The 27,086-nt window shown below is 48.6% G+C and overlaps 12 protein-coding genes across 12 annotated transcripts; 7 read left to right on the plus strand and 5 right to left on the minus strand.

The window, feature by feature from the left end:
* Window positions 1-182: 182 nt before the first annotated feature.
* On the plus strand, window positions 183-2,839 carry N7525_010237 (uncharacterized protein; the record flags this gene model as incomplete). Its single annotated transcript, XM_061215033.1, has 2 exons — window positions 183-272; window positions 374-2,839. 2 exons carry the CDS (start codon window positions 183-185, stop codon window positions 2,837-2,839), a joined length of 2,556 nt encoding a protein of 851 aa, XP_061067545.1.
* Window positions 2,840-3,560: 721 nt separating this feature from the next.
* Window positions 3,561-4,308, minus strand: N7525_010238 (RNA recognition motif domain-containing protein; the record flags this gene model as incomplete). The annotated part of the gene is made up of 4 exons (XM_002556690.2): window positions 4,237-4,308; window positions 4,108-4,180; window positions 3,939-4,045; window positions 3,561-3,783 (listed from the first exon to the last, which is right to left on the minus strand). Exons 1-4 carry the CDS (start codon window positions 4,254-4,256, stop codon window positions 3,561-3,563), a joined length of 423 nt encoding a protein of 140 aa, XP_002556736.1. The 5' UTR covers window positions 4,257-4,308.
* A 540-nt stretch (window positions 4,309-4,848) lies between these two features.
* Window positions 4,849-5,219, plus strand: N7525_010239 (thioredoxin family protein; the record flags this gene model as incomplete). Its single annotated transcript, XM_002556691.2, has 2 exons — window positions 4,849-4,871; window positions 4,922-5,219. The coding sequence occupies 2 exons, from the start codon at window positions 4,849-4,851 to the stop codon at window positions 5,217-5,219; spliced, it is 321 nt and encodes a 106-aa protein (XP_002556737.2).
* Window positions 5,220-5,615: 396 nt separating this feature from the next.
* On the minus strand, window positions 5,616-7,527 carry N7525_010240 (multicopper oxidase; the record flags this gene model as incomplete). The annotated part of the gene is made up of 3 exons (XM_002556692.2): window positions 5,616-6,672; window positions 6,750-7,227; window positions 7,284-7,527. The coding sequence occupies 3 exons, from the start codon at window positions 7,525-7,527 to the stop codon at window positions 5,616-5,618; spliced, it is 1,779 nt and encodes a 592-aa protein (XP_002556738.2).
* Window positions 7,528-8,694: 1,167 nt separating this feature from the next.
* Window positions 8,695-11,235, minus strand: N7525_010241 (putative homeobox and C2H2 transcription factor; the record flags this gene model as incomplete). The annotated part of the gene is made up of 1 exon (XM_002556693.1): window positions 8,695-11,235. One exon carries the CDS (start codon window positions 11,233-11,235, stop codon window positions 8,695-8,697), a length of 2,541 nt encoding a protein of 846 aa, XP_002556739.1.
* A 2,966-nt stretch (window positions 11,236-14,201) lies between these two features.
* Window positions 14,202-17,126, plus strand: N7525_010242 (sugar porter family MFS transporter; the record flags this gene model as incomplete). The annotated part of the gene is made up of 10 exons (XM_002556694.2): window positions 14,202-14,274; window positions 14,324-14,428; window positions 14,484-14,712; window positions 14,766-14,816; window positions 14,869-15,189; window positions 15,238-15,309; window positions 15,357-15,805; window positions 15,854-15,995; window positions 16,466-16,973; window positions 17,025-17,126. 10 exons carry the CDS (start codon window positions 14,202-14,204, stop codon window positions 17,124-17,126), a joined length of 2,052 nt encoding a protein of 683 aa, XP_002556740.2.
* Window positions 17,127-17,231: 105 nt separating this feature from the next.
* On the plus strand, window positions 17,232-17,486 carry N7525_010243 (glycoside hydrolase family 3 protein; the record flags this gene model as incomplete). Its single annotated transcript, XM_061215034.1, has 1 exon — window positions 17,232-17,486. The coding sequence occupies one exon, from the start codon at window positions 17,232-17,234 to the stop codon at window positions 17,484-17,486; it is 255 nt and encodes an 84-aa protein (XP_061067546.1).
* Window positions 17,487-17,509: 23 nt separating this feature from the next.
* Window positions 17,510-17,890, plus strand: N7525_010244 (uncharacterized protein; the record flags this gene model as incomplete). The annotated part of the gene is made up of 1 exon (XM_002556695.1): window positions 17,510-17,890. One exon carries the CDS (start codon window positions 17,510-17,512, stop codon window positions 17,888-17,890), a length of 381 nt encoding a protein of 126 aa, XP_002556741.1.
* Window positions 17,891-18,309: 419 nt separating this feature from the next.
* Window positions 18,310-19,744, plus strand: N7525_010245 (putative oxalate/formate antiporter; the record flags this gene model as incomplete). The annotated part of the gene is made up of 3 exons (XM_002556696.1): window positions 18,310-18,580; window positions 18,638-18,730; window positions 18,828-19,744. 3 exons carry the CDS (start codon window positions 18,310-18,312, stop codon window positions 19,742-19,744), a joined length of 1,281 nt encoding a protein of 426 aa, XP_002556742.1.
* A 1,628-nt stretch (window positions 19,745-21,372) lies between these two features.
* Window positions 21,373-22,336, minus strand: N7525_010246 (uncharacterized protein; the record flags this gene model as incomplete). The annotated part of the gene is made up of 3 exons (XM_061215035.1): window positions 21,373-21,492; window positions 21,574-22,055; window positions 22,132-22,336. Coding segments are annotated over 3 exons (807 nt in total), but the record flags the coding sequence as incomplete, so codon positions are not given.
* A 486-nt stretch (window positions 22,337-22,822) lies between these two features.
* On the plus strand, window positions 22,823-24,176 carry N7525_010247 (Zn(II)2Cys6 transcription factor domain-containing protein; the record flags this gene model as incomplete). Its single annotated transcript, XM_002556698.2, has 2 exons — window positions 22,823-22,984; window positions 23,034-24,176. Coding segments are annotated over 2 exons (1,305 nt in total), but the record flags the coding sequence as incomplete, so codon positions are not given.
* Window positions 24,177-24,438: 262 nt separating this feature from the next.
* Window positions 24,439-25,867, minus strand: N7525_010248 (uncharacterized protein; the record flags this gene model as incomplete). The annotated part of the gene is made up of 2 exons (XM_002556699.1): window positions 24,439-25,647; window positions 25,697-25,867. The coding sequence occupies 2 exons, from the start codon at window positions 25,865-25,867 to the stop codon at window positions 24,439-24,441; spliced, it is 1,380 nt and encodes a 459-aa protein (XP_002556745.1).
* Between the last annotated feature and the right edge of the window lie 1,219 nt (window positions 25,868-27,086).

Here is a 27,086-nt window from a genome sequence, read left to right on the forward strand (position 1 = left end):
CATACCGAGATGTGCTTTCCTGGCGTCGGGGGGGATGATATCCTTGGCCAGCACTTAGACCGTCTTGTTTTTGGTCGTGTATTTTCAAACCGGCACGTTTGGCTTGGGGTTTAACTGCGGTTATTCTCAATAGACACAAAAGAATATTTTTCTTGCAGCATTGATTCCTAGATCCCACCGGAATGTCACGTTTCAACATCTACGATGTGCTCGAGTCCACCCTGTGGCTTGATGATCGACAATGTCAGTCGGTTGCCCGGAACAACGGGGCGGTGAGCGACTTGTAGACTTGTCAACACACGTTGAGTGTCTTGGATTCCACGTTGACACAAAGGGACAAGATATGCGGAATCCCATTTTACCAAGTCTCTAGATCCTCGTATTCCTACAGGCACCAACTCGGAAGTCTCAGAACGCACCCTCCCGCCAACCATTGCATGAGAATCTCATGGCACGGTTAAATGACGACAGTCAACAAGACGTCGATTGCACAGAGATCCTAAGTCCACAACCATTTGCCCCTCCAGGCAAAGGCTTCCTCGTATCCTCCCTCGAATCCAGCAACGGACCCTACCCTGCCGATAATGCCCACATGTCCTCCACCCAAGAATATGAATACAACTCTTCCTCCTCCTCCACCCGCCATTCAACGAGCGACGTATTCGGCCGTGAGATGGACGATGAACTAGAGCAACTGAAGTCCAGAGCATCAAGTCGCTCATCACTATCCTCTGTCCCAGCCTCCGTCCTCATCCACCCAGTCGACAGAATGAAACAAATGCCAGACATGGACATACACGAAAAGATATCCGGCTACAGAGTAGAACAGTCCGAAGCGAGCTTCGGCGACTTCAACGACATCCCCGCCAACATCCGCACCATCCGTCAGCGCGAAGCTGCCTTCCGAAAACCGAGTTCCGTCCGGGCCATGCAGATGCACACAGAAGACGAAGCCGACGAGGACGAGTATCTAACGCCCCCGCGCCGACGACAAGGCCTCCGATCACGGTCACCTGGCCCCTCGCCATTAAGACGATCACCGTATTATTCGCCCAATGCACCAAAACAGCAGAAGCCGAGGAAGGAGGCTCCACTCGTGCTGCTGCACTGCACCCTGCTCCCGCCGTCCATCCCAGTACCTGGAGCATCGGACCCCAGAAACCAGGATATCCTGGAAGACGAGCTACCGACAGAATACTGGAAGCGCTGGCGGCGGCTGCAAGACCGGGTTGGGTCGGGCGTGCTGCGCGATCGCGGCGTGCTAATCTCTCACCCGGAGGATCTGTACGACATTCTAGAGGAGCGATTGTTGGAGAGCCTCGAACTGCAAAGACCACGTTTACAGAATGGACACTTCGTGGGTCGGGAAGATCATAGCTCTGGCTCTGGCTCCGAGGGGGACTTCTCGGATATCGGAGAGAGCGAGACGGACGGCGAGCAGGGCGATGAGTGTCCTGATTGTGGGGGCCATGTGCGGCACGGAGATAGTAACCGCAAATGGGAGATCCGGGTGTTTGCCGCGAACGGGCTGATGCGCGCTGGGGCGTGGGCTGCTGCATGGCGTGATATGGAGAAGGTCGATGTCGAGGTTGGGCTTTGGCTGCCTTCCGATGTGCGCCGTAGCTTGGAGAGGAGGCTTGCGGAGGAGCAGATGGCGGTTGTTGAGCATGCCCAGAGTCAGATGCCACAGATGCAGATGCAGATGCAGATGCAGATGTCGCCGCTGATTGATGGTGGACATCAAGTCCCACCGGAGATTCTGCAGTCGCCTAGGCAGAGCCACGCTCGTATGATCAGTGATGTGGGTTCTTCCCGGTCTGATGAGGTGGCGTCCAGGCAGGCTTTCCCTGAAGCTGGAGCTCGGCTTAACCATGCGCCTGAGCTTGGACGGGAGAGGAAGGAACATGAGGTTGCCCTTCCAACTCTTTTCGTGAATTATATCCGTGTTCTGGCCTCCGACAGGCGCAATATTGCTCTGCTTCTTCTTAGTGTCTTGGTGGCTTTCCTTGCTATCGGGTCTCGTCAGCAGCAAGTCCCCGTCTACTCCCATCTTGGTCCTTTCCCACAGGGCTTGTCTCATGAGACACTGCCCTCCTCGGCTATGCCGAGTTTGAGCGAGGCTCCACCTGTGTCTCCTTCTGTCTCCCCTGCGAGCTCGGTTAGTGTGAGTGATGCAGTAGTCATGAGCTCAGTTGAGTTCGTGCTGAATTCTGAGTTTGTGGCTGCTAGTGAGAGCGAGGTGAGTTCAATGTCTGAGATAGTAAGGTCTACTTCTCTGACTGTTGACTCTCCTGATTCTCATGCTCAGGCTACACACTCTGTGGAACCTACAGGGACTCCAGCATCGTCCCAGCTGCTGGAGACTACGCAGCCTCAGCTTGAGGACAACGTGGAGACTTCTTTTCACCACACCGTGGACTCTCCTATTGTGTCCCCAGAGTCCTCCCTTTCTTCCACTGACTTTACCGAGTCTTCTGTTCTGCCGGCCGTGTCTATTGAGACTACGCAGCCTGAGTTTGAGGACAACGCACAGGACCTTGTGGATAGCACTGTGGACTCCTCTGCTGTGTCTGCAGAACCATCTGCTTCCTCAACTGACTTCGACGAATCTCCTATTCTGTCTGACATGTCTCCAGACAACGAGCAACCCCAGCTTGAGAGCGAAGCAGAGTCATTTCCAGATGAATCTGTTGAACCTCCCACTATGAATGCAGAGCCTCCTTCCTCCACTGACTATATCGAGTCTCCCGTCCTGTTGGATGTGCTTAGGGAGACTACACAGCCTGAAACTGAAGGCAAAAGAGATGAACAATATGAAGAAGACGAACAAACAGATTGATCTTGGGGAGGTACCTAGTTACCCCTATTTCCCCAACCTTACGACCATGACTGGAACGATATCAGGCGAAATTTTTGGGTTCTTTTATGACTTTTACAATGTTACAATGTTCCTCACCATTTCGGTGACTTTTGCTGATTTAGCCATAGCCCTTCATTAGTTTATTTGAACTGTTTATATTAGCGAGCTTCATCTGGTCTTTCAACTTCCATCAGTTGTATGTATAATGCACGTGCACTGACATGAAACAATGCCAAGTCCCTAGACTTTGATATCTCCACTTTCGCCCCCACCTGGGCAGGTCCGCTCGCTTATGTAGTGATCGTCCAATAGATTAGATATTGGACATCAAATATTGGACATTAGATTTGTTAAATCTGTTATATTATGCACAGCACTCAAGTGGAGAGTAACTAAATATACAAGCCAGTCTTTACATGTAGCCTAACGTCTGTGCCCAAGACAATGCGGGGAAACTGGAATCACATTGAACCCTGTACGTTGTTACATCTCGCACAAAGCAGATTAAAAGGAAACAGAAGTGATGGAAGGCTCGATATTATTGATTATCGATTAAAGGTTAGTTGAACGAGTTCGATTTTGTATTGGGCAGGATCAAGTGTCACCCAGCGAATTTATCCGTCAACCCAGCATAAGTCACAACCTTCGTAAAAAAGTGCTAATCACGTCCAGACCTTCATAAGCTTCGTGACAGGAACATCTAGTAATTGCCGCCGTAACCGCCCTGACCACCTTGGCCACCGTACTGACCACCACCGTAGCCGCCCTGGCCGTAGCCGCCCTGGCCACCGCCGTAGCCACCACCGTAGCCTCCGTTGCCTCCGTTGCCGCCACGGAAACCGCCGCCGCCGAAGCCGCCGCGACCACCACCACCGGCAGCGCGCTCAGTAGCCTTGTCAACGCGGATCTGGCGACCGTCGAACCTGGAAAAGAGATCGCTGTTAGCACACGTTCAACTGGGTGAAAGAGACTGTTTATGTCGCGTTGGAACAGATGACACTCGTGATGCGCGACTCGTTCCAGCACGACTTTACCAGTCGCTTGGAGTGCAGGAAATATGATGGATCAGCTTGCTTACTCTTGGTTGTTCATGGCGTTCATAGCGGCAGTAGCCTCATCGTCGGTGGAGAAGCGGACGAAACCGAAACCGCGGCTGCGGCCGGTATCACGGTCCTTGACGACGGTCTAGAGAGAGAAATGGGAGTCTTAGAGGGATGCGATCAGTTATAGGAGTCACAGCGACTCACAGCATCCTCGACAACGCCGAATTCCTCGAAGCGCTGGCGCAGACTGTTGTCGTCTGTGTTCCAGGAAAGACCGCTAGAAAAGGACAGTCAGCACGTGGTATGTTAGATATCCTGTTGGATCGCCCTTACCCAATGAAAAGCTTCGACATTTTGATGGAAATGGGGAGAGATGGAGAGATGGAGAGAGGGGGAAAGGGTGTTAGTGTGAAGAGGGGCACAGCCGAGCCTGATCTTAAATACAACCCGGGACGGAACAACATCACCCCACAGATTCCTGATTCCTCGTTTTTCAGGCTCATTTATTTTTGTCCATTTTGATATTTTGATATTTCGGTTTTAGGTATTTGATGTGATTTGGCATCTGAAGTGTATACCTAGGTGACTTTATGTATACTTGTTTGGGTAATATGTTTACTCTTGTAGCTTTGTCATACATAGTGGACCCATATCCCCACGCTGTCGATAGGAGGTCTAGTGTGGACATAGTTAGATGCACTTCATACAACATATGGCACCATGTTAAACAGTATATTATTCACCTATAAATAAGAAATATATAACAATTGAACAAGCAAGCATACCAATAGTATGACGGTGAAACATGACATTCAGAAAACTTCCCTGTTCTCGTCATGAGGTCATCCGATCTAGATCACCCCACCCGTGGATCTTCTCTATAAAACCTTTTCTTCCACTTAAAATTGAACTTCTACAATCTATACTTCCAAGACAATAACCAACATGCCTGTCATTGAACTCACTAGGTAACCCCCCTGCCCTCCCTTGCACAAACACAAACTAATACCCACCACAGCAAAGCCGACTTCCTAGAGAAGATCCTCAGCTCAGAAGACCCCGTCCTCCTCAACTGCTACGCCGATTGGTGCTCACACTGCAAAGCCATCGCACCAAAGATTGAAGAATTGAGCAACGTCTACACCCAGGTTAAATTCTACAAGGTGGATGTCGATAAGGTCGAGGATGTCGGACAGGAACTAGGTGTACAGGCTAAGCCTACATTCATGCTATTCAAGGGCGGAGACAAGATCACTGAGGTTGTTGGGGCTCACTTGCCTGCCATTGAGGAGGGGATCAAATCTCACCTCATTTGAGTGATGAGGGGGTGGTCGGCTTATTCTTGTCGTATCCGCCATGGTGCTTGCGTTCGTGGAATACATGCATCCGGTGATCTAATACACTATCTAGGTAGTCACTTTGTAATACGGGCATGTCATCAATCAGACAGCTACTATCTGGTCATTTTTTTTAATTGATGCAGCGGTTTTATTAAAGTATAACTCATTGTTGTAGTGCATTGATACAGTTACTGCTGAACATTGGGCATTGCATATCCCATTATCCCATGTACATTCACGCAATACACTGTGCAACCTACTACAAAAAGCCGAAGTGAACACCAGAAATGCTTTGAGAACTCCAACATATATACTACCCCGACATCTATCTCCCATTATACCCGCGTCTTTCCGAATCCCATCTAGACTCCACTAAAACCCAGCAGCAATCCTATAAGGCAGCGGGACAGTAGGCCAAACATCAACCCCATCCAACATTGCCAAGACCATCCCACCACTCTGATGAACCTGAATATGACAGTGCATTATGAATGCACCAGGATTAATAACATGATACCTAAGTACCGTCCAAGTCAAACCCGTCACAGCTGGCAGTGTATGGAATGTGTCACGATACTGTGGCGTCTGCAGATTAAAGTTACCAGGAACAGCCTGAACAGCTTCCGCGACCGAATTCCAAGTGAAAGTACCATTTCCCTGACCGATGATAAAATGTTTATTCGAGTGCTTGTGGATCGGATGCGGAGGCTGCAGGATGGTATCCGTCTGAAGGATCAAGTCGATCCAGGTATTATTCTTCGTTCTGATGATCAAGTCACTGGGAATGGAGTTCTGGTTGAAGAGCAGAGGCTGTGCTTCCTCGAGCTCGAGACCATAGCTGGTATTACCGAGTCTCCAGCGGAAAGCAGTGCCGACCTGGTTGATATGCAGGAAGAAGGTTTGTGCGATATCGTTTGAAGGGACGATTGCTGGGAACGGGACGACGCGGTTCTCGTCGAGGAAGACGGTGTCTGGCCTGGCGGCTTCGTTGTTGATTTGGATCCACGGGTTGGACGGGCGTTTAAGCTGGCGGAAGCCTTCGTATCGCATTATGGCGGTTGTGTTGAGGATCTGGTTTATGCTGGCGCTGACCATGCGCACGGTGTAGTCTCCGGCTGGTCGGTTGAGGGGAATCATTACCGAGTAGCGGTTTGAGTTTGGGATGGTGAGTGCGTTGACTCTTCGGGGCTGGATGTATCGTCCGTCTATGGCGTAGACCCACATGTCATGCTCGTCGATTGAGAAGGTGAGCTCTAGTAGACCGGCTGTGCTGGTGAGATCCCAGCTTACGTATTGGTGAGCTGCGTTAACATAGAAGATCTCTTTGGGGCCCTGGGATGGTACACAGCCTTCGAACATCATTGGCGGGATGACATCGTAGTTGTGTGGGAAGTCGAATACTGTATCGGTGATGTTGGGTGGGAAACATCTAGTGATGAAGTTAGTTAGTTTATCGCCGCGACCACCAGTAATAGTCATTGGACCATGACGGAACGATCCACTCACGCCATGTCTGTCAATCTTAGACCATCACCTAGACTTATTTTCTGAACCTCTGTTGTCAGGGCGTCGATCTCAGCACGTGGCAGACAGGTGATGGACCCTTTGCCATTGATGAGCAAAGCATTGGCACAGAATGAGTCCGCTCCGGAGGCTAACTGGGCAGCCCAGATCTCCTCCGACGTGAGAACACGCCACTCCGAAAGCAAGACGGGACAGGTCACGCTCTCTGCGCGGATCATGGCCCTCAGCTGAGTAGGATTGGTTGTGATAAGACTGAAAGGCTTCTGCACCGAGGGGGCGGGAGTGATATAGATTGGTCCAAAAAGCCCATCTTCGAGAGAGCCACGGTGATGTGCATGGTACCAGTAAGCCCCGTACTCGGTTGCTGTCCATCTATACAGGAACGAAGAGTTTGGTCTAATTGATCTCTGCGAGACACCGGGGACTCCATCAGACCAAGGAGTTCCTATTTGTTCAATTCCTAGGAGATACCAAGTTAATACATGCCAAACACGACCAAGCTATCCAAGAGCTTACCATGGAAGTGTATAGTTGTATTGAACGGGCACCGATTATCAACGAGGAAATCAACAGTGTCACCCTGGTTGATCCGCAGCGGGGGAGCAGGAAACTGGCCGTTTGTTGAAATCACTGGCCTAGATACTCCTGCGACGGTTCTGTTCGACCACGTCAATGTAACTGGAAAGAATACCGTAGCCGCAGATGCCCATTGAACGAGGCATAGAAGCCAGAGGCACGGGCTTCCTAGAGGGAACTTCATATCTGAAGATGACAGTAGAGTGGCAATCTGTACCAAAATTAATGGCCCACTCTTGATATATTATGCTTTCTACGGGATTCCCACCCTTTTATGTGGGCCTAGGGGGAGTCATGGAACATTACGAGAGCATATGCATCCCGAGCTTTCCTGCGAGTCGATCACATCAGATGCAGGATTTCCGTGGAAGTCTCTTCCTTGCAAGCTCGTAAAGAAGAAAAGCAAATGAATGATCTGTCCATACTTTTGTCGGGGACCAATCTAACCCGTCGGGGAATGGGCGGAGGGGAAATCCATCCGAGCACCAATATATTGATCTTGGGTCTTGAAGCCTGCTTCGCAGCTAAGCCAATAATCCAAGGCAGAGGAATTAGCTCGTATTCTTTCATTTCAAGCAAGGGTCGTGATTGGGAACAGCAGGCCGACTCCGGGCGAATGAACGGCTCAAAGTTCAAGATACCCCATTCAGATGTCGGAGACAGTAGTCCCGAAGAGTAGCTTGGCAGTGCTGTAGGGATGAACCTCCGAGGAAAGAGTTTGCACCTGCTTATGTGTAATCATGGAGCCCTAAGCGGGCAGGTCTAAGACAGGGAACACTTTGCGCTTTGGCACGTTGCTGAGGTGGTATATCCGGATCGAATGGCGCATGCTGGGTGCAAAGTTTCCACAGATTTGGTCAGAGTTTCGGTACTCTACAGGTCACACGAGGGAGAATAAATATCACTGGTCTGATCAAAGAACTGTCGGTCTCGGTCATCATCGGACTGTGAGTCAGCCAGTCGCAGATCAGGTTTCATCGAAAAAGCGTCGGCCGAAACCGCAATCCCGAACTTACCACGGAGCCACGTGCCGGTAACTGAATCAAGGTACCAATTTTCAGGATAAAACGAGAGCCTTAGGTGAGGAAGAGTAATATAGGAGAACTGGGGAGCCTTGTATTCCAAATCGAACCACCCGCCACAAGAGTGACGCGTGGAACCTGCCTGGATGGAGCTAAGGTTTGAAACCAGAGGAAGATGGAAAACGCCAATTGATTTCTGGTATTGTCGAAAAGGAGATTAACATCAAAGTTATATGCTATGAAATAAGAAATATTGCACGATTTTGTAAAGTCGACTTTTCTTGCCATGTATGACCCTACATGGCGGAAGTAGATAGCCACCAAAGACATCAAAAGTTGCTATTACCAAAGTAGCCTGGCATGTCATCATGGGTGGCATTCGATGCAGGAGGGTCGTCCACTTTGGAATTGAAAATACCAACCTGGCCTGAAGCAGGCACCTCACCCATACGGGACGGGGAGATAGGCTGACCAAGTAAGTCTCTACTTGGCCATCCTTGTCCCCCAGAGACTTTTTGACCATCTAGATGCAAGCCTTCCAAATCATCCGGGTTGATTTCACCGTAGCTGTCATTCAGTCGTTGTAGGAATTCCGGGTCAAATCCCATTTGTACCAGAGGGTCAGCTGCGCCTTCTCCAGGCACAGACGCAGTAGTCGGAAGACTACTAGCCCAATCCGTAGAGAAGGATGGATCAGGACCAGCTGACATCATCCCTGCACTGCCAGCGTAACTGCCTGATAAACTGCCCGGTCGGCTAGGCCCGGCAGAAGAAAAGCCGGTACCAGGGAAGCCGTGACTGCGAATACTAGGACTAGAGACTGCGGGGCTGTGGAGGGGTGCCCCGTGGCAGACTGTTCGCGCTAGCACATTGATCTCCCGGGGTGCAGCCCGGAGGCCACCATTGATAGCGAATGGGGGCTGCATGCCCAGGTCAGCAAACTGGATTCTGTCGTTGTTCACGGGAGTTTCTAATCCACAATCGCGCTTGAGGACACCCAGCCAAACAATATTATCTGCACAAGTCTGGTTCCAAGGATCGTCACATCCATAGATGACACGGCGAGCTTCTGCTTGTATCATCTGATCTGATGGAACAACGCCTTGTGCCTTTTGGTTATGGATGTATGTAGTGAGTTCGCGAGAAAGGCGATGGTAACAATTGATATCTGTAGGGACAGGAAGTCTAAGTATGCTGCCATCTCCTTTAGCTTGCTCGGTGGCCCAGGGATCAGGCGACCGCCATTCATAGTCAATCATGTACGGCGGAATAGCGTTTTCCACGCGAGCTTGAATCTGCGGGTCAAAGCCCCAGTCCCCTTGCCATTGAGCCATGCTGGCTCCATTTTTGAAATGACCGGCCAAATGGTCCACTCGATCTTTCCATGTTTGGAAGACGGAGCCACAGAACCCACAGCGGGATTTGATATCTGTAATACTGCTTTGCCATTTCTCCATGCAGGGTTGGAACTTGGCATTGTGCATCAAGCGGAGGTGTTGGTTGAGATGATCCTTCCGGTAAAATGTTCTCTCTTGCACAGTCTTCTCTTGGCAACTGACGAAGTTATGAGTTTCTAGGTGTTCATCGTCTGGATTAGCTGCCAAGCAGAAGACACAAAGAGGTATACCGTTCTGTTCAAATGCACCGCCCTGGGGAGAACAAGTCCATTTGTCCAAGATTAGATGCATGGACTTCTCGTGCCGCTGCCAGTCATACTTAGCAGGGAATGAGTCGGTACAGAAGGTACATTGGTAAGGACGAGCAGATTTGGCCTTCGAATGGGCGAGAGTATTGACAGGCACTGAGGGTTTACGGCGGCGACGACGTTCTTTGCGATCCATTGAGCCAAAGGAAAGAGAGGATCGATGAGAGAAGGCAGAAGCAAAAGAGAGGTCGGAAATAGATGAATCAAAGCTACTGGCAGAGGCGGTGCACAGTTTATGTTCGGAGCTGGCATGGCTTGACTCATTGTTACTAGACTCAGGGCGACGGGGCCTCACGTGACTCGATGGGCCCGGGTGTGGACGCGAGGGGTCGAATGGAGGATTGGCCAGGGCACGGGTAATATCGCTGATCGTAGCCGGTTCGTTTTCGGGGGGAGAGTACTTCCAACGTTCAAGGGGAGTCATAAGGGATACGTTGACGGATTGCTTCATGGGGATGTCCATAGCTCCTGGAACGGGGGAACTGGTCCCAGGCGACGCACGAACTTTGCCGCGCCGCCTGGCATTAGCGAACCAATTGGCGATTTGCGTCCGAGTTAGACCAGTGAGTTGCTTCAGGTCATCTCTCTCTTGCTCGGTAGGGTAAGGGTTCTCGTTGTGGTCTCTGAGCCAGCCCTTCAGGATGTTGATTGCCTTGCGCGAGAATCGCGCTCCACTTTTTTGAGAGCGAGCATCTGGATCATTGGTCTTGTATGAAACTGATTTGAGTGCTTTCTTTCCCGTCAGGCTACCTGTAGGGACATAGGCATTCTCTGACACGCTATGCAATGTCTGGAGGAACTTGCCAGGCGTTTTGGCATGGGTAAAACTGCATTCACGCCAAAGCGAGATACAGCAAGTACAGCCATGGTTCATTATACCACGTTTCGCAACAAAACAGTCCAGGCCCATTCGTCGACAGAAGTCGCATGGTTCCTGGGCCCGGAACATGGGGTAGACCCCGTCGGAGTCTATGGCTTGTCCGTCATTGACTTCGGACTGCCCCGGTACCGGGTCATTGGAGAACTCCAATGTCTGATCATGAACCAGCGAGTTGAAGTTGGCTGCCTGTTCTTCAGCTTCGTCGAGTTCAATATCAATCGAAGCGACATCGTCGTCTAGTTGATTAGAGGCATGGGAGGCCCCTTCGAAGTCGAAATACTCCATGTTGTGGACAATTCCAATGGGAAATGCTGCGAAATGCTGCACGGAGAACAGCTTTCCAGGACAGGATCAACCGAATGATGGAACAATAAAGGACACGGTAGAAAGTAGGAGAAGAGTCGGTCAGACGAAAACTGGCCGAAAGTACCCTTCCAAGGTTGGTCTGGGGTAGAAAGGCGGGTGAATAATCAACTCGGGTGGAGCTCTATGACCTTGGAACTCGAGGTGGGCACCATTCAGCCGCTCAGATTGCCGGTGACTCGGCATGGACCGCTCAGAGACAAACCCCGTGTGGCTGGAAATTTCTTTCTTTTTTTTTCCGCGATAAGCATCGCAGTCACGAGGAATAAGAGCAAAGCACATGTTTGCGTATCCACCGCATCGTCAAACTCCGACAGAAGAAGTAGTTAATTCGAGGAAGTCCACCCGGAGTAATCGGAGAAAGGCTTTGAGTGGACAATCCCAAGTCGAAATCCAAAATGGATGCGTCGACACGCCCTTCGAACGACAACGCTAAGCCTATTTAGGTTAAGTTCGGTCAATGTGGGGGTGTTGCCAAGCCCTGGTGATTCATCTCTCTCCGCGATATCGGACGCTTGTTTTTCTCTTTATATATGTGTTGTGTAAAAAGTACACCTACTATCTCGTCTATGAACACGACATTATACGAGTAGAGGCATATATTTTAAACTTAATACAGGGCTGGACCTACACTTGGAACGGCCGAGGTCCCCATAACGAACGCCATCACCCACGAACTATATATAGACTGGGGTGGTTGAATCTCAGATTTCCCTTTCGGTGTCATGTTGGATGACATGCTCATTTATTGGCAATCCTCTATCAATGCTCTTACTCGAATACCTTTCCTTGCTCTTGGCTCTCTCGGCCACCTCGTTCGCTATCCCGGTCTGCAAAATCACACCTGCTCATTTGTCATGACCTTCTCATCATGAGTGGGGCCTGTTAAATCGCTCTATTGGAGGTGTCCCGATCAAATTGATCCCGGTTGTCTCATCTTGCTGTTGCAACAACCAGTTTAATTCGCCAGAGGATTGTACGAACCTACGAAGTAAATTGTCATATGCAGCATTTCGCTCCACCTTGCCAGAAAGGATTGACTTTACAATCTGGACGAACAACTCCTGCCTGCCAAAGGGTGTAACCGGCTACATGGAGGGGGGGAAAGGGCTACAGCATTAGTGGCCTAGCACAACCTATGGTAAGTGCTACGATAGAGAAGCATATCGTTACGGCGATGAAATGGGCCTGTCAAAGGAGTATTCGGATTGTTGGAAAGGAACAACACATGGTCTTAACAGTGGGTATATTATTTCGATGATCGGTAAAATTATAATGAAGACCTGTTTTGCGCCGCCATGGCGGGGGTGGAGGTTAATATAGCAAACGGTTCATGGAATGTACCCGAGGTTATTTCTCTTATTCCGGAACCTATGCGCTTGGCAACATTACCGAATGCATTGAAGAAAGCTCAATAGCCCTAAGCCTCAGTCAGGTATTACCTAGCGTCATAGCAGTGATTGGGTTTATTAGTTTCAATACAACTACTAACTATATAGATACTATTGTCAAGAAGCTAGCAAACCGGATCAACGATATAAAAATTTCGAACTAGCATCTCCCCAGAGTTACTCTTGAACAAAGATTACTATAGCAAATACTACGACTATCTTCTTTCGTTTAAGCACAAGTATGATCCTTCAGAGAGTTTGTGTTATGGTGAATGCCCTGGTACCTATGTACCTATTTGATATAACTCGTGTTTGCTACATAGTTCAAGGAAGGCTTAGGGGCCTGCCTTGTTTTCTCCTAATACAACTCTCTCCATTTTGATCTCTAGTAGCTACACCCCGTAGTCCGTCACAGTTTGTCTGGAGTTGTGAGACATTGATTTCTGGAACAATGACCTGACGATTGGTCTACTATGCTGAGTGGCATCGTGAACATGGCAAGACTTCCTTTTGGAAGTAAAACCTTTGGGCTGGGCTGTTCCCCCTTTTTTTTTTTTTTTTTTTTTTTGCGTATGAGATAAGAATAAGAAGGGCACGGTCTGTTCTCCGGGTATCTTTTCCTTCCTATCATTTCCGCTTCTTTGTGCTTTTGTACATGGAGACAACACAAGAAGGTCGAAATCATGTGCGAACTGCCGTATAGATGTTTCTATTGACATGTTAGAGGAGTGCTTCGTAGACAAAATTCATTATCCTAGTGAATTCGTTCTCCGGCTGACCTGCCTTAAGTAATATACTAGCTGGGGTAGTCCGAGACAGCTCTCCCCATCATTCCAAAATCAGGCCACAGGATTCTGGATAAATTGCAGGATAAAAACGCTCGTTTGTCATCGCAGTGCCAAGTTTTGGGCTTTACTTGGGCGCCGAGGAATCGACACATGGTGGCGTTTTTCATTGTCTGCTTCAATATCTCGAATTTATACGTACTCGGACTCTGTGAGACTAAAACGTGTGTTGCATTTTTGCATTTCGGAACCAGATCAAACCCCATCATTAGCATTATGAAAACCTGAGGTTCAAGGAAATTACTACTATAGGACTTGGAGACAGGCATACATATTCACCGGCCTTAGGTTTTGTATGGTAATTTGGACTTGTACTGGAAGTACAGGGGTGTAGTGGGCCAACGGAGAGAGTTCCGTGCCTCGGGAAAGCCGTGGGTATTGACATTTGCGGTCACATAGATCTCGTATTGTGTTACTACGTAGCGCCAGTCCTTCGCCCTTACCTTGTCTATTCTCTATACAGATAGCAGACGCCACCAGAGGCTTATGATTCAAGTTTATGTCCACGGGTGTATTATCCTTCGATTTTATCCTTTTTTCCCGTCCGGCTATTCCATTGTATTAAACCTACAAGGATGTATAACACCTATAAGACCTACAATTCCCTACCCCGTTCAACTTGCAGAATTCGACCCACCCTCGATCGATCACCATGGGGAAAATCTACACACTAGGACTAGCAACATTTGCTGCAACGGGCAGCTTTTTGTTCGGTTATGATTCTGGTATTTTGGTCTCACTACCCACGCGTCGAATATGGGACTGATATTATAGGTGTCATGACCGATGTGATCGCCTCGCATCACTTTCTGAATTTCTTCAATACGACCAAAACATCCACAATTATCGGCGCGATCAACAGCACATTTTCAGGCGGAGGTTTGTCCTATAATATGGTATTTGCAGAGTCAGACAAGAACTGACAGCGACGTAGCGGCCATTGGTGCTCTCATGGCGGGTCTAACGATCGACCGATTCGGACGTAGAATGACAATCCAGATGGGTGCGTTACTGGCGACTGTTGGCGCTATTCTCCAGTGTGCTGCTCAGAATCTGGTCATGATTTTAGTTGGACGAATTATCGCTGGCTGGGCAGTGGGTGTGCTCAGTATGTCTGTTCCGGTTTACCAAGCCGAATGCGCTCATCCAAAGACTCGTGGCTTGTAAGAACCTTCAAGCCGGAAAAATGATATCATCTCACACATAACGCGTGCAGGATTGTCGGACTTTCACAGCAGATGATTGGTGTTGGCTTCATCGTCAGCACGTGCGTTGTCCCTATTTTCTTCCCTTTCGACTGCAATACTTATGCCTATCAGGTGGATTGGATACGGTTCCCTTCATGCACCCGACACCAACTCCTTGCAATGGCGATTCCCACTCGCGTTCCAGGCACTTCCTGCATTCATGTTGCTCGTAGGAATGTTTTGGCTCCCCGAATCCCCTCGCCATCTCATCGAAAAAGACCAGGAGGATGAAGCGTTGCGCATCCTGAAGCGCCTGCACTATGATGGCTCGAACATGGAATGGATACAAACTGAATTCACCGAAATCAAAACCACCATAAATGCTGAACGGGCCATCACGGCTCCTGGGTGGACAATCATGTTCAAGGTACCACAGTGGAGGACTCGGTTGTTGTAAGTTGCCCACACCTTACTGGATGTCCGGATTCTAAATTTCACCAGGCAAGGAACATTGGTGCAGGTTTTCTCTCAAATGACCGGCATCAACGTTATTAACTACTACCAAAATATCATGTCAGTTCTCCAACATTGACATTTGTTCAAATATTAACCCACGATAGGTATGAAGCATTAGGCATTACGGGGAATCGAGCCACCCTTGTCACCGGAATTTACAACGTCGTCGGTCCCGTGGCAAACCTCGTTTTCATCACTTTCGTCCTCGATCGCATCGGCCGTCGCCGCCCCCTACTCTTCGGTGCCGCCGGAATCACCATTGCACTTGTCTGCGAAGCAGCCCTGAATTCGCAGAACGAGGATGGAACAAAGACCGGCTACAGCATCGGTGGTGTATTCTTCCTCTTTGCGGTAACGGTCTTGTTCTCAATGTCCTTTGGCTCGATTGCCTGGGTGTACATGTCCGAGGTTATGCCGATGCAGATTCGTGGTAAGGGCGTTGCATTTGCTACAGGTGTTGGTAATTGGACGGTTAGTACGCTATGGAGCCAGGTCTCACCCATTGCGCTGGGTAAGATTGGCTGGAAGTTTTATTTGATTTTCGCGGCATGGAGTATGTTACCCCTCTTACCTGTCCGTGCGGTGATACTGACGAGCCTAGATGTATGCGTTACGATCCCCACAATCTTTTTCTGGTTCAAGGAAACCAAGCAGAAGTCGCTTGAGGAGATTGACCTTCTCTTTGGTGGAAGAGCACTAGGCGCTCTGAACGATAATCTCGATTCAAAAGCTTTAGAATTGGAGTCTGCTGGGACCTCTCGACAGGCGGAGAATGTTACTGTATAGAAGATATCCAGCAAGTTGCGTGGTGGATATTTTTATGAGCTATTTAAATTTCGGAGTGTCTATGGGACGCTGGAGTGAGTAGGGGATAAATTGGAAAGTTGACAAGGAAAAGGCAACTATACCGATTTGCTACAAGTTTGCACCATTCGTAGATCTCCTTCCAAGGTTCTCTTTTCTGTGGAGTATCTCCGCATTTTCCCGCATTTTCCCTGATGACCTAGTGGGATACCGACCACGGTTACGCTAAACCCAAGTTGATACGTGACTTGCTCCGGCCCATTTTGGGTTGACAATACCGTCAATACGAGTAAAAACAGCAGTTTACGGCGAGCTTTCACTCATACGTCCTCTTGTTTGCTTCCTCTCCATCTCTCTCTCCCCTCCGTCTTTCTCTCTCAATCCTTAGTCTCTCACTAAATACATACAGCTATGATCGAATCCCTTCAGTCTCCGATGCCTATACCCTGACCGGCATTCTCCGTGGCGAGTTGGACTACAACTACCGGGTCGGGTACTCAGCGACGCGGGTGCCATCGACCTGGCTTGGAGCTCCTGCCCGCTGGCACCGACATGGAAATAGGAGGCAGATCATTGTATGTCTCCTTCCTTCATTCCACATCTGGTTTACTAACACATCACAAAGCAACTTCAAGCGAATTCCGAGCCTCGTCAAGGATGGAAGATTGGATATCAAGACTGTGGATCAGGCGGTATCACGACTCCTCCGCGCCAAGTTCGAAATGCGGCTGTTTGAGAACCCATCCCCCGCTGCTTCACAAGACCAGTGGCCTTCTTTGCTCCATACTGATGAAGCGACTGACCTGGCTTGTACAATAGACCGAGGATTGATCATGCTCCTGGAGAACCACAGCACTCTTCTAAAGAAGACGAACAAGATTGCCATTATAGGTCCTATGGCCCATGGGTATATGAATGTGAGTACGGAAAAACCAGACCCTGTCAGTTTACTAACGCTTCTGTCGCAGTACGGAGACTATGTTGTCAAGAGAAGCCAGAACCGCGGAGTGACACCTCTTGGGATACGTGCTGCTGTTGGCGAACCGGCCAGGATCACATATGCGCAATGATGCGAACGGTGGAGTAACGATCAGAGCGGTTCCCACAAGCCATTCAAGCAACTAAGGACGCGGACGTCGCGGTAGTGGTTCTACTGTTATCCAGAGTGCCAGCACATGTTGGATCCCAGGACCGGCGAACACGTCGATGTCAACAGCCTCAACCTCGTTCGTGCCATCTCCGACACGGGGAAACCCACTGTCGTGGTCTTTTCTTCGGGCAAACCCATTACAGAGCCCTGGATTGCCAATAGCACTGCCGCCTTTGTGCAATCGTTCTACCCATCTGAACAAGGAGGAAATACTCTGGCCGACGTCCTCTTCGGGCAACTACAATCCCTCTGGTCCACTATCTGTCAGCTTCCCACATGATGTGGAATCTTTCCCTATGTACTATGACTATCTCAATCCAGGTCACGCAATTGAAGATTCCGGACACGTTGATGCCAATGGAACCATTGTCTTCGGACATCAGTACGCCGCAGCTATGGTATCCCTTCGGATACGGTAAGGCATACTCGACTTTTGAGTATTCGTCTATACCCTTGGATAAAGCAAATACCACGGTCAAGGTCACACTTATGGCCAGTGTCGATGTCACGAATACTAGCCCCGTGGATGGAACGGAGGTTGTGCAGCTGTACATTGTGGACACCATTACCAGTGTCGATGTGCCTAATCGCAAGCTGAAGGCGTTCAAGAAACTTTATATCAAGGCTGGTGAGACGGCTACCGTCAGACTTCCAGTCTCCATTCAAGAAATAGGACTGGAATAGAAAGATGAAGTATGTTGTGGAGCCGGGCGAGTTTGCCGTGCTGATCGGAAGAAGCGCGACGGATATTGTTGGGAATGCCACATTTACGTTTCTTGATCGACTACTTCAGACAGTGGTGCTTTTGCAATTGTTCAGCAAAGAGACTACTCTGCATAATATCCACATCTAACAAGCTACATAGTCAACTATGGAGACCCACTATCTTCAACTTCCCTTTCAGGTTAAAGCATTTAGTGGAGCCGCCCTACGATAAGGCTTTTTGCTGGGAATTCGAAATTTGAAGGACATTGAACCTCAACTTGGCAACGTTCTAACTCTGGATAATTCAGCGAGTATCTGTTCCAACAGACTACGTATCCCAATGTGGTGAATTCCATACTTCTTTCGGACCGCCAACCCTACTTCCCGTCATCTTGGAAATGGAACAGGAGATCGACCCTCAAGCGCGCGATTCGCCTAAAATCACATCTGAGTCAGATCATGATCAATACCCCGAAGGCGGGTTGAAGGCATGGTCTGTGGTCCTTGGTGCTTGGTGTGCTATGATTCCCTCCATGGGACTTTTAAATAGCCTAGGAACTCTTCAACCTTGGACAAGTACCCACCAACTCAAGGATTACTCGGAGTCAAGTATTGGCTGGATTTATGGAGCCTACACGTTTTTCCTGTACTTAGGTGGTGTCCGATTTGGTAACAATCATTCCCACCATACCGAGTCCAACAGGAACTAACTATGTACCATTACAGGTGCAATCCTTGATTCCCACGGACCCCTATACGTGATACTCCCTGGGTCTATTGGGATAGTGCTTTCATTAATATTTTTGAGCTTCAGTCATGGTGTGTTTACTTTCTCAATACTAATCGATGCCATTCCCCCGACGTATCACCGTCGCTGCGAACTCCTAAGAAGAAACAGAGTCTAACTGTCAGCCAGAATATTATCAGATATTTCTGTCATTCAGCGTCCTCGGCGGAGTATCCGCCAGTACACTTTTCGCACCCCCGTTGGCGGCCGTTGGCCATTGGTTCAATGTTCGACGCGGCTGGGCAACCGGCGTAGCCTGCACAGCGGGAGGCGTTGGAGGTTGCATATTCCCCTTGATAATTCTTTTCGCGGCTCCTCGCATCGGCTTCGCATGGGCGATTCGCATAATTGCTCTGGTATGTGCAGTGACATGTTCAATTGCATGTCTCACAGTCCGAACCAGACTTCCCCCTAAGAAAGCAGGCCCGTCGCTCGATTTCAGAGCTCTCAGGGATATCAAATACGCATCCGCGACGTTGAGCGTCTTCCTTGTTGAATTTGCGGTTTTCATTCCCATCACATACATCACCTCCTACACACTTCATGCGGGCTTCGATGAACAGATGTCATATGCAGTTCTTGTCTTTCTCAACCTCGGTGCTGTGTTCGGACGCTTCCTTCCGGGCCTGGTGGCTGATCGATTGGGCCGGTTTAACGTCATGATCATGAGCTCCTTTATATGTTCCCTGTTCACACTCACCCTTTGGCTTTCAGCGGATCTAGTCGAACCCCACAGTTTGGGGATGGTCATTAGCTACGCTGTGCTGTTTGGCTTCTGGAGTGGAACAGCTATTAGTCTTGCACCAGTTTGCATTTCTCAGGTTTGCGAAATTCAAGATTATGGGAAGAGAGTCGGGACGACATGGACGATAGTCAGCGTTGGCACCCTCATCGCTATCCCTATTGCAGGTGCTATCCAGCAGCATAACAATGGGGAGTACTATGGGCTAATCATTTTTGGTGGTGTTCTGTACATTTCGTCTACGATTGCGTTCATCGTGTCTCGTGGCATTTGCAAAGGATGGGCCCTGAAGATAAAATTCTAGATGCTTTTATATACTATTCCCATTATTTGAACCCATCTGAGGTAAATGCCTCCTTACTAACTAACCTCGAGCCTTGTGGGCCTCCCGGTCGATCCATCTCGCAGCCGCCGTCGACCTTGTACTATGCCGAAGGGATTCGGGTCGAAGAACTTTGTGCACATAGTCAACAGCTCGTAGTCAGAGTTGCGTATCCCCTCAAATGCATGTCATCAACGCCGTAAAAGACAATCCACGACCCATCAGTTCGAGAACCATCTGTGAAACTGGTCGCCGCTGATTCTAATTCCGCGAATATGGGCACTGCTCGAGATCTCGGTATTGATACTCGAGGGTTGTGGTGGGGTACTTGTTTGCGTGTTTGCGTGTTTGTTACAACCTGCCTCTGGACTGGCGAGTTACACACTAGTCTAAAGGACCACTATATCTGAGCATTACGCTCTTATTCCAGGCTCCGATATACAACATATATAGTGCGTGTCATGACATTGTGGCACTTATAAATGGCCTTTTCTTCACATATTGAATGAAGCAGATTTTTATTCATGGCTCTGCCTTAGTACCGAATTGAAAAGTCTTACCTAGTAATAAATTTCATGGAAAGGAAATAGAAGAGGCCGAAACTAATAGAAATGGGTGCACAAGAGCCACTCCACCCGGATACTCCACTCCACAAATGCCGATAGTACATTTTCGGGCCGATTCATTCAACAATTGTCCGATATGGTGTAGTGGCTAACATCGCCGTCTCTCACACGGCAGCCGGGGGTTCGATTCCCCCTATCGGAGGCTCGTGATATGTTTTTTATATGTATGCATTGCATACAAAATCCATATTCAAGTTGTCAATTCGTTGCAGACAAGCGTCGGTTAAATTTCATCAAAGTGGCGATTTTCTTACTCTGCTTAGGAAGGAAAATTTTTAACTGGAGTAAAAATAGCAGCAGATAATTATGTACCACTGTACCGTAATGAGCTATATTACAAAGAGGATTTAATGCTATAGTAGCGTTGGTACTTAGCATGGTTCGCATGAATGATTCGTACTTTTGTATATGCAAGACAAAAACCTTATACGACTATACCTATATATGTATGTATGCACGCACCTACTTACTATAACCACCTGCTTGCTTCTCTTTGTCGCGTGTGCAAAAAGGTGATTGATGCATTTGGTACGGGATTCAAAAAGATAAATAATGGTTGTCTCCGATAGGGGGAATCGAACCCCCGGCTGCCGTGTGAGAGACGGCGATGTTAGCCACTACACCATATCGGATGTTGTTGGAGGAATCTCATATTATTGGCCACATAAGCCAGTCAAGGATCGCACCCACGACACGGTATTGTTTTTGACCCTTCTTGTTTAGCTCCACCGGTTCCTGTGCTCGCTGTGTGGTTGTATATAGTCCCCTGTCCTCCCCCTCCATCCAACAGCCCCGGTTTCTTTTTTCGCCTTCCTTTCTCCTATGCCTCGTAGTTGAAGGACTTTTGTCATTAGCTCGTATCACCGAGCTCCTAAGCACCGCCACCACTTTTCGCCGTATGACTCGGCGGTTCTACGAGTTGTTTTGGGATCGAATTTATACGAAACCTCAGTTGCGGATAGGGTTGTTGGTTCGACGCTTACCTATCCGGGAAACAACGTGCTGAAACGCCGTGTTTTGGACAGCATCAGCCAACCCATAGCTAAGGTGACCGGCCGGCAAGGCACAAGAGCAGGAGGTGTCGTAAGAGCAAACCCCATCACCCTGTATCAAAAAGCCAAAGCAATGTCATGGTCAGTCCAAACACCTCCATATGTTTAGTGGACTAGGTCTCTGGGGTCTCACCTCAAGACAATAATCTAATGCTTTGCCACTTCGATCCACATCGGTTGAGAGCTGAGGCACTGTACTGTTGTTTTGAATGGCGGACGTCGCAAACATTCCAACCGATTCTGCGTGGTCTTTCTGGGCGGTACCGTTCACGTTCGATAGCTTATTGGGAATGCGGTAAGGGTTCCCAACGAGAATAACCGACTTGACCAAGCTTAGCGCAGCAGCGTCAAGTTGATCAAGTGCGTTGAGAATCAGGGTTGCGCCTTGGGAGTACCCAAAAAGTGCATAGCTCTGACCAGGGCAGTCACGAAGACCTTGATTTATGACATCCAGCACAAATTTCTCACCACTAGTAGTGTTTTGATCAGGACCTGCTGGATATTCGACAGGCTGGCTGACACCGCCGGTTGTGTTGGCAAGTATGTCCTTGATCATAGGGTAGAACATGGTCGAGACCCCCTGTGGCTCAGCCGTACCACGAGCGTCAATCAATTCTATTTGTATGACAATGATCAGCATCGTGATATAAATAGGATCGAGTTCGATTGGCGATCCACATGAGGTCCTTACTGTAGCTCGCGCATTTTCGAGCCTCTTCGGGAGCAGTGATATTTGCATGAGGCAGCGAAAGAAACTCAGCATGTCCACAACGGCATTCGAACGTCTTCACACGCGTCGCACATGTAGTTTTGTGAGGATAGGCCGGCGAGTTGGCAAAAACCGGGGCCAAAGCGGCAGATAGGACCAGAACGGAGAGTGAGATAAGCTGAAACATGCTCGTTGGTGAGATAATAGGAAGATACTAAACTAATTGAGTCTCGGCAGGGCATGCTTCCAGTATATATAGCATGTCAAATTGCCCTAAAGATAGGAGCAAGAGTATGCAGATAAAGCCCCTAGGTGGGTAGTGGAGACGATTGCCGATCACCTTCGTATTCCTTTCTACATGAAGGCAAAAACTCGAATGAGACCTGGTCCCCTTGAAATTTGAATCATTGGTTCCATTACACATTATTACACCTGAGGATCTGAGGATTCCTTACCGAAATTGATTAAATATACGAATCCCATGTAGAGGGTGGAGATCCATAACGATGTCGTATTCTTCTCCTAGTCGAACTACAATTCGAATTTCAAATTTGCTGACCAGCCTTCCAGCCTTCCAGCCCTGCAGGTGGATCTTTGATTAATAACAAGGTTAATATCAATATCATGTCCGTTATGCCCAGGTGGAACAATTTTGATTTTATATTGTGACAGTCTAATACCTCATTACGTCAAGACATACTCGGAACTTAGGCACCGGGCCTTGTACGCTCTGTCAGCGGCCTTTCTCTGTCGCTTTACCAAGACTTCGCTGATGCGGCGCTCTCATCGGAAATCCCGCCATGGCTGTGCGGAATGCAAGACAAGACGGGTCAAGGTACTACCTCACGTCTTTCTACTCAACGACCGACTGCTAATCCCATTAGTGCGACGAAGCCCGGCCCTCATGCACAAACTGTAGCAAACGGTCTACTAGTTGCAATTATGGCTCATCTGCCCCGTACTTGTGGCTGAGCGAGCCATCCGCCCTAGGATCTCCAACATCCCCCCTCAACTTGGGGCAAGAAGTCGAGTATTTATTCTCGACACCTTGTATCATGAAAACTTCCCAAGCATTGTGCGACCATAACAATACTCGCCGGCCTTCTCCTTCGGGCCTTGATCTAAGCGACCTCGAGCTTATGCTTCAGTGGTCAAGCAAGACCTACTTGGCGCTCTCTCGAAACGAAGCCACCAAAGAAGTCTGGCAATTCCTCGTTCCTGAAGAGGCATTGTCTCATCCATTTCTCATGCTTGGCATATTAGCTGTCTCCGCTATTCACCTAGCAGATGCCAAAGGCGAGAACATGAAAGCAGAATGCATGAAGAAAGCTCTGCTTTATCAGCACCAAGCATTGCTGGTATTTCGGGAGCTTCTCAATGATATCAATCGAGACAATGCCAAAGCAATATTTGCATTCTCAAGTATCCTTGCTATATTCTACTTCGGCTTCCTGCGCCTAGAAAATGTCATTAATCCCTCTTCATGTATGGATAATTTATTCCAGGTGCTGACATTATCAGAGGGCGTGCAAAAAGTCCTGAGAATCTGTGGACTTTCAATCCAGGAGAGCAATTTCAGTCCTATTTTCGTGTCGGCCTCGATCGAAATGGAATATCCAATCCCATTACCATATGAAGTTCGATTGGCCGTGGACCGACTTTACACAGCAAACACCGCTTACGGCGTCCAGAATTCGGACCACGATACTGCTGTATACCAAGAGGCTATTATTATGTTGGAAGATGCATTGAATGCAGTTCATCGAGACCAGGTTCTTACCAATGCTGCATGTCGCTGGGCAATAAAGTGCCCTCGGCAATTCTTGCGAAGTTTGCAGGAGCGGGAGCCAATGGCATTAGTCATCCTCTGTTTTTACTGTGTTGTCTTGCACCGTCTAAGGCACATATGGTGCTTTGAGGGGTGGGCTACGGCTATTCTGAAATCAACATTGCCAGTATTGGAACCGCAGTGGAGGCACCTGGCTCATTGGGCAGCCACGGAAATTCTAGGAGAAATACATTTCTGAATATCTGAGTTATTTACCTGGGATCCTTTTCTCGAAATAAGAACACTATAACGGGCTTATGCTTGAATTTGCAGGTACGATATGCTGACCTCCTAAAGTCAGGCACGGAAAAGGATAAGGAGATCGCAGGGCTGCGCGCGCCAATCAACGCGTTGTAGGGTGAGCTTTCTTTGGTATGGCTTGCTCATAGAGGCGGCACCTTTGACCCACTTTACGAATCGATGCAACTGAAAAGTTTTGTGTGTAGACTATGTGTTGCTAACTATTGAACCCTCAAGAGAGTCAATGGATCGGTCAAGTCACTACCTCTTGCCCTCACCCACACGTCGACAATTTTCGCCGCGTCTGCATCGAGATCGGAGTCCACCACAAAGTAGAAGTTGTAGAATGAAGTTGCGACACAGGCGTGATTTGGGTAGAGTTTCACTACCTGTCCAACAGAAAGGGGAACACTAAGTGAATTCGCCTCTTTGTCTTCCCAAGCAACGACGGAATGTTCCTGGCTGATACGCTCCACAATTAAGCACGACTGCGACTTGGAAGGTGATTGTCGCCAAGAAGACAACTTGGCCCAGCCAGGGTAGCTAGGGCATGGCTCCCTTCCCAGCGCCAATGTCCCGGCCGCAACGAGAGCCTCAGGTTGAGATCTTTCGCCATCGTTGTATACACTGCAGACTTCTGCAAGCACGGAGACCGCAATCTCTTCTTCGGGGGTCTTCAGTTGCATACTCGCTTTGGTTGACAATTGTTGCATGTCAAGAAGCGGGTACACTCCAGCATGCAGCTCCACCTTGACCTTTGCATCTATGTCACTTCCAAAAGGAGCACGCAGTATATCTCTTAGAGTCCTTATTTCGGGTCCCACTTCGCCCTTTTGCAGAAGATTCTGCGACGACAATGCCTGTGGAGTCGCTCCCACGCTGATGACAAGCTGCTTTTGTAGGAAAAAGTCCGAGTGGAGTGTGACTGCTTCTTTGCAAGAGTCAATTTCATTAATCAAATGCTTCATTGCTTCCTGAGGGGTCGTCCCTGCGTAGCTGAGACTACTATGCGAGTAGACGCCGAGGAGCTTGACATGACCTTGTTTTTCGGAATTTGCCAGCTTCTCGAGCAGACCTTCCTTATTCAAGGCGGCGGGCGGTAGTCCAGCTCTATGATAGCCTGAGTCAACCTTGACGAAAACTGACACCGCAAATTTGGTAATTGCGGAATATTGTGGGAGGTAGTCGACCTGGTCCGGGTGATCGATCATTACCGAAATGCTGTCGCGTCCAATTTCTAGGGCGATCTTCGCCAATCGAACCACCTGCGACGGTACCAGTGGAATGCCATAGAGCACATTGACGCGACGCCCTTCAGCCTGCAGTTTCTTGAGAAGAGGTACCAAACTTTCCATTTCGAGGACGGTCGATGCAATGAAATTTCCATCAAGGGCCTTGTCCCCAATTTGCATTTCTGCAATTTCGGACGTCTTGATTGATTAGAGCCTTGTAAAGAGTGGTATAAATCACAGGACTTACTTTGTGAGACTTGACATGAGCCCGAAATCCAACGTCAAGCTCTCTCACTGTTCTAATCATTGTTTCGCAATGCCTTCTGATGATCGCTGCATCGAGGACAAGCGCTGGTTTCGGCACGCCAGCCACATCTTGGCCGATATAGAAGTCTTTCAGTCTCTGCTGAGATGCCATGCTGGATTTCTGCGTGTTGGAGATATTCGTATCATTTAGCAGAGTCATCCGTTATATATTGCCTTCGAATAGAGCTACTGTACCTTGAACCCATTCCTCCGATATGATTGGCTGTTGAATGGCGAGGCAAAATCCATAGGACGGAAGAACGGCAGACCACTCGCTCCCGCGCACCCGATGGGGATGGCTAGCGGGGAAGCCGAAATGGCGAGACGCTTTCATTTGCTTTTGCCTCGCTAAGAAAATACCTCATTTACCTTCGCGGTTGGATGGACTTGGAGAAATTATTCAGAATTCATTGGCCAAAAGCCATCAAATCCGACTTGTTGGCGATGTGTGGGGCACGGTTTCGACCTGGTACATACTCCAAGATATTGAGTCCACGAGAACGAGCAATATGGTATGTGATAATCGGAATCGCTAGTCGTCCTGATCATTGGTTGATTTACCAAAGGTGGAAACGGTTCAAGTTCTGTGAAATATCTACCTTTTTATATTGCGCAAAATACCCATGTTCTGACGCAGGGTGCTCCTGCACAAATGCCGATTCTCTCTTAGTTAATTGTTCACAACGACGTGGTCTATGTCTCTAGAAGATTGGGCATGATTCCCTCGACAGGAAATCCGTAGAGGGCACTGTAGCTGATCGCACGGTGACATATGCACAGTACGCCCTTTTATCATCCAATAGCTCTAGCTGTGATGATTTCGGCAAGGACCAAATCTTCCGCAAAAGACTTTTTCTATTCTCAAAGCTGTAGGAAGGAGGTTGGACAGTCTGGTGAGTCACTTTGCGTTTAGACGAATGACATTTTTAGCATAGTCACAATCCTGCAGATCAAAGTCAACATGTTCTCACCAACATGTCTGGATCCAGCACTATAAATGAGACATATGTCGAGAACATGCCATCCAGATTCATACCCGTGAGTTTTGTTTGCCCAACGAAGTTTGGCTATAAATTGATAGTCTAGGTACGCACATGCGTTGATGTTCAGGAGTTACCTTTTGGTTCGTGGCGTTGAAATTGAGTGCATGGCGGCCTTAAAAATGGAAAACTGTTGAATAGACGCCCCAGTAACAAGTCAAAAGAAGTGCAGACTCTTAGTAATATGACGACTGTTGTTTGATGTTGCCATGGGGTTTTAGGGATAATTTTTGGTCTAACATTATCCACTCATTTTTGACTGGTTACTTGAAGTTCTACAGCAGAACCGAT

The sequence above is a fragment of the Penicillium rubens genome, assembly GCF_028828025.1.
Source record: "Penicillium rubens strain IBT 27055 chromosome Unknown utg000004l_segment0_segment0, whole genome shotgun sequence".
Lineage (NCBI taxonomy): Eukaryota > Fungi > Ascomycota > Eurotiomycetes > Eurotiales > Aspergillaceae > Penicillium > Penicillium rubens.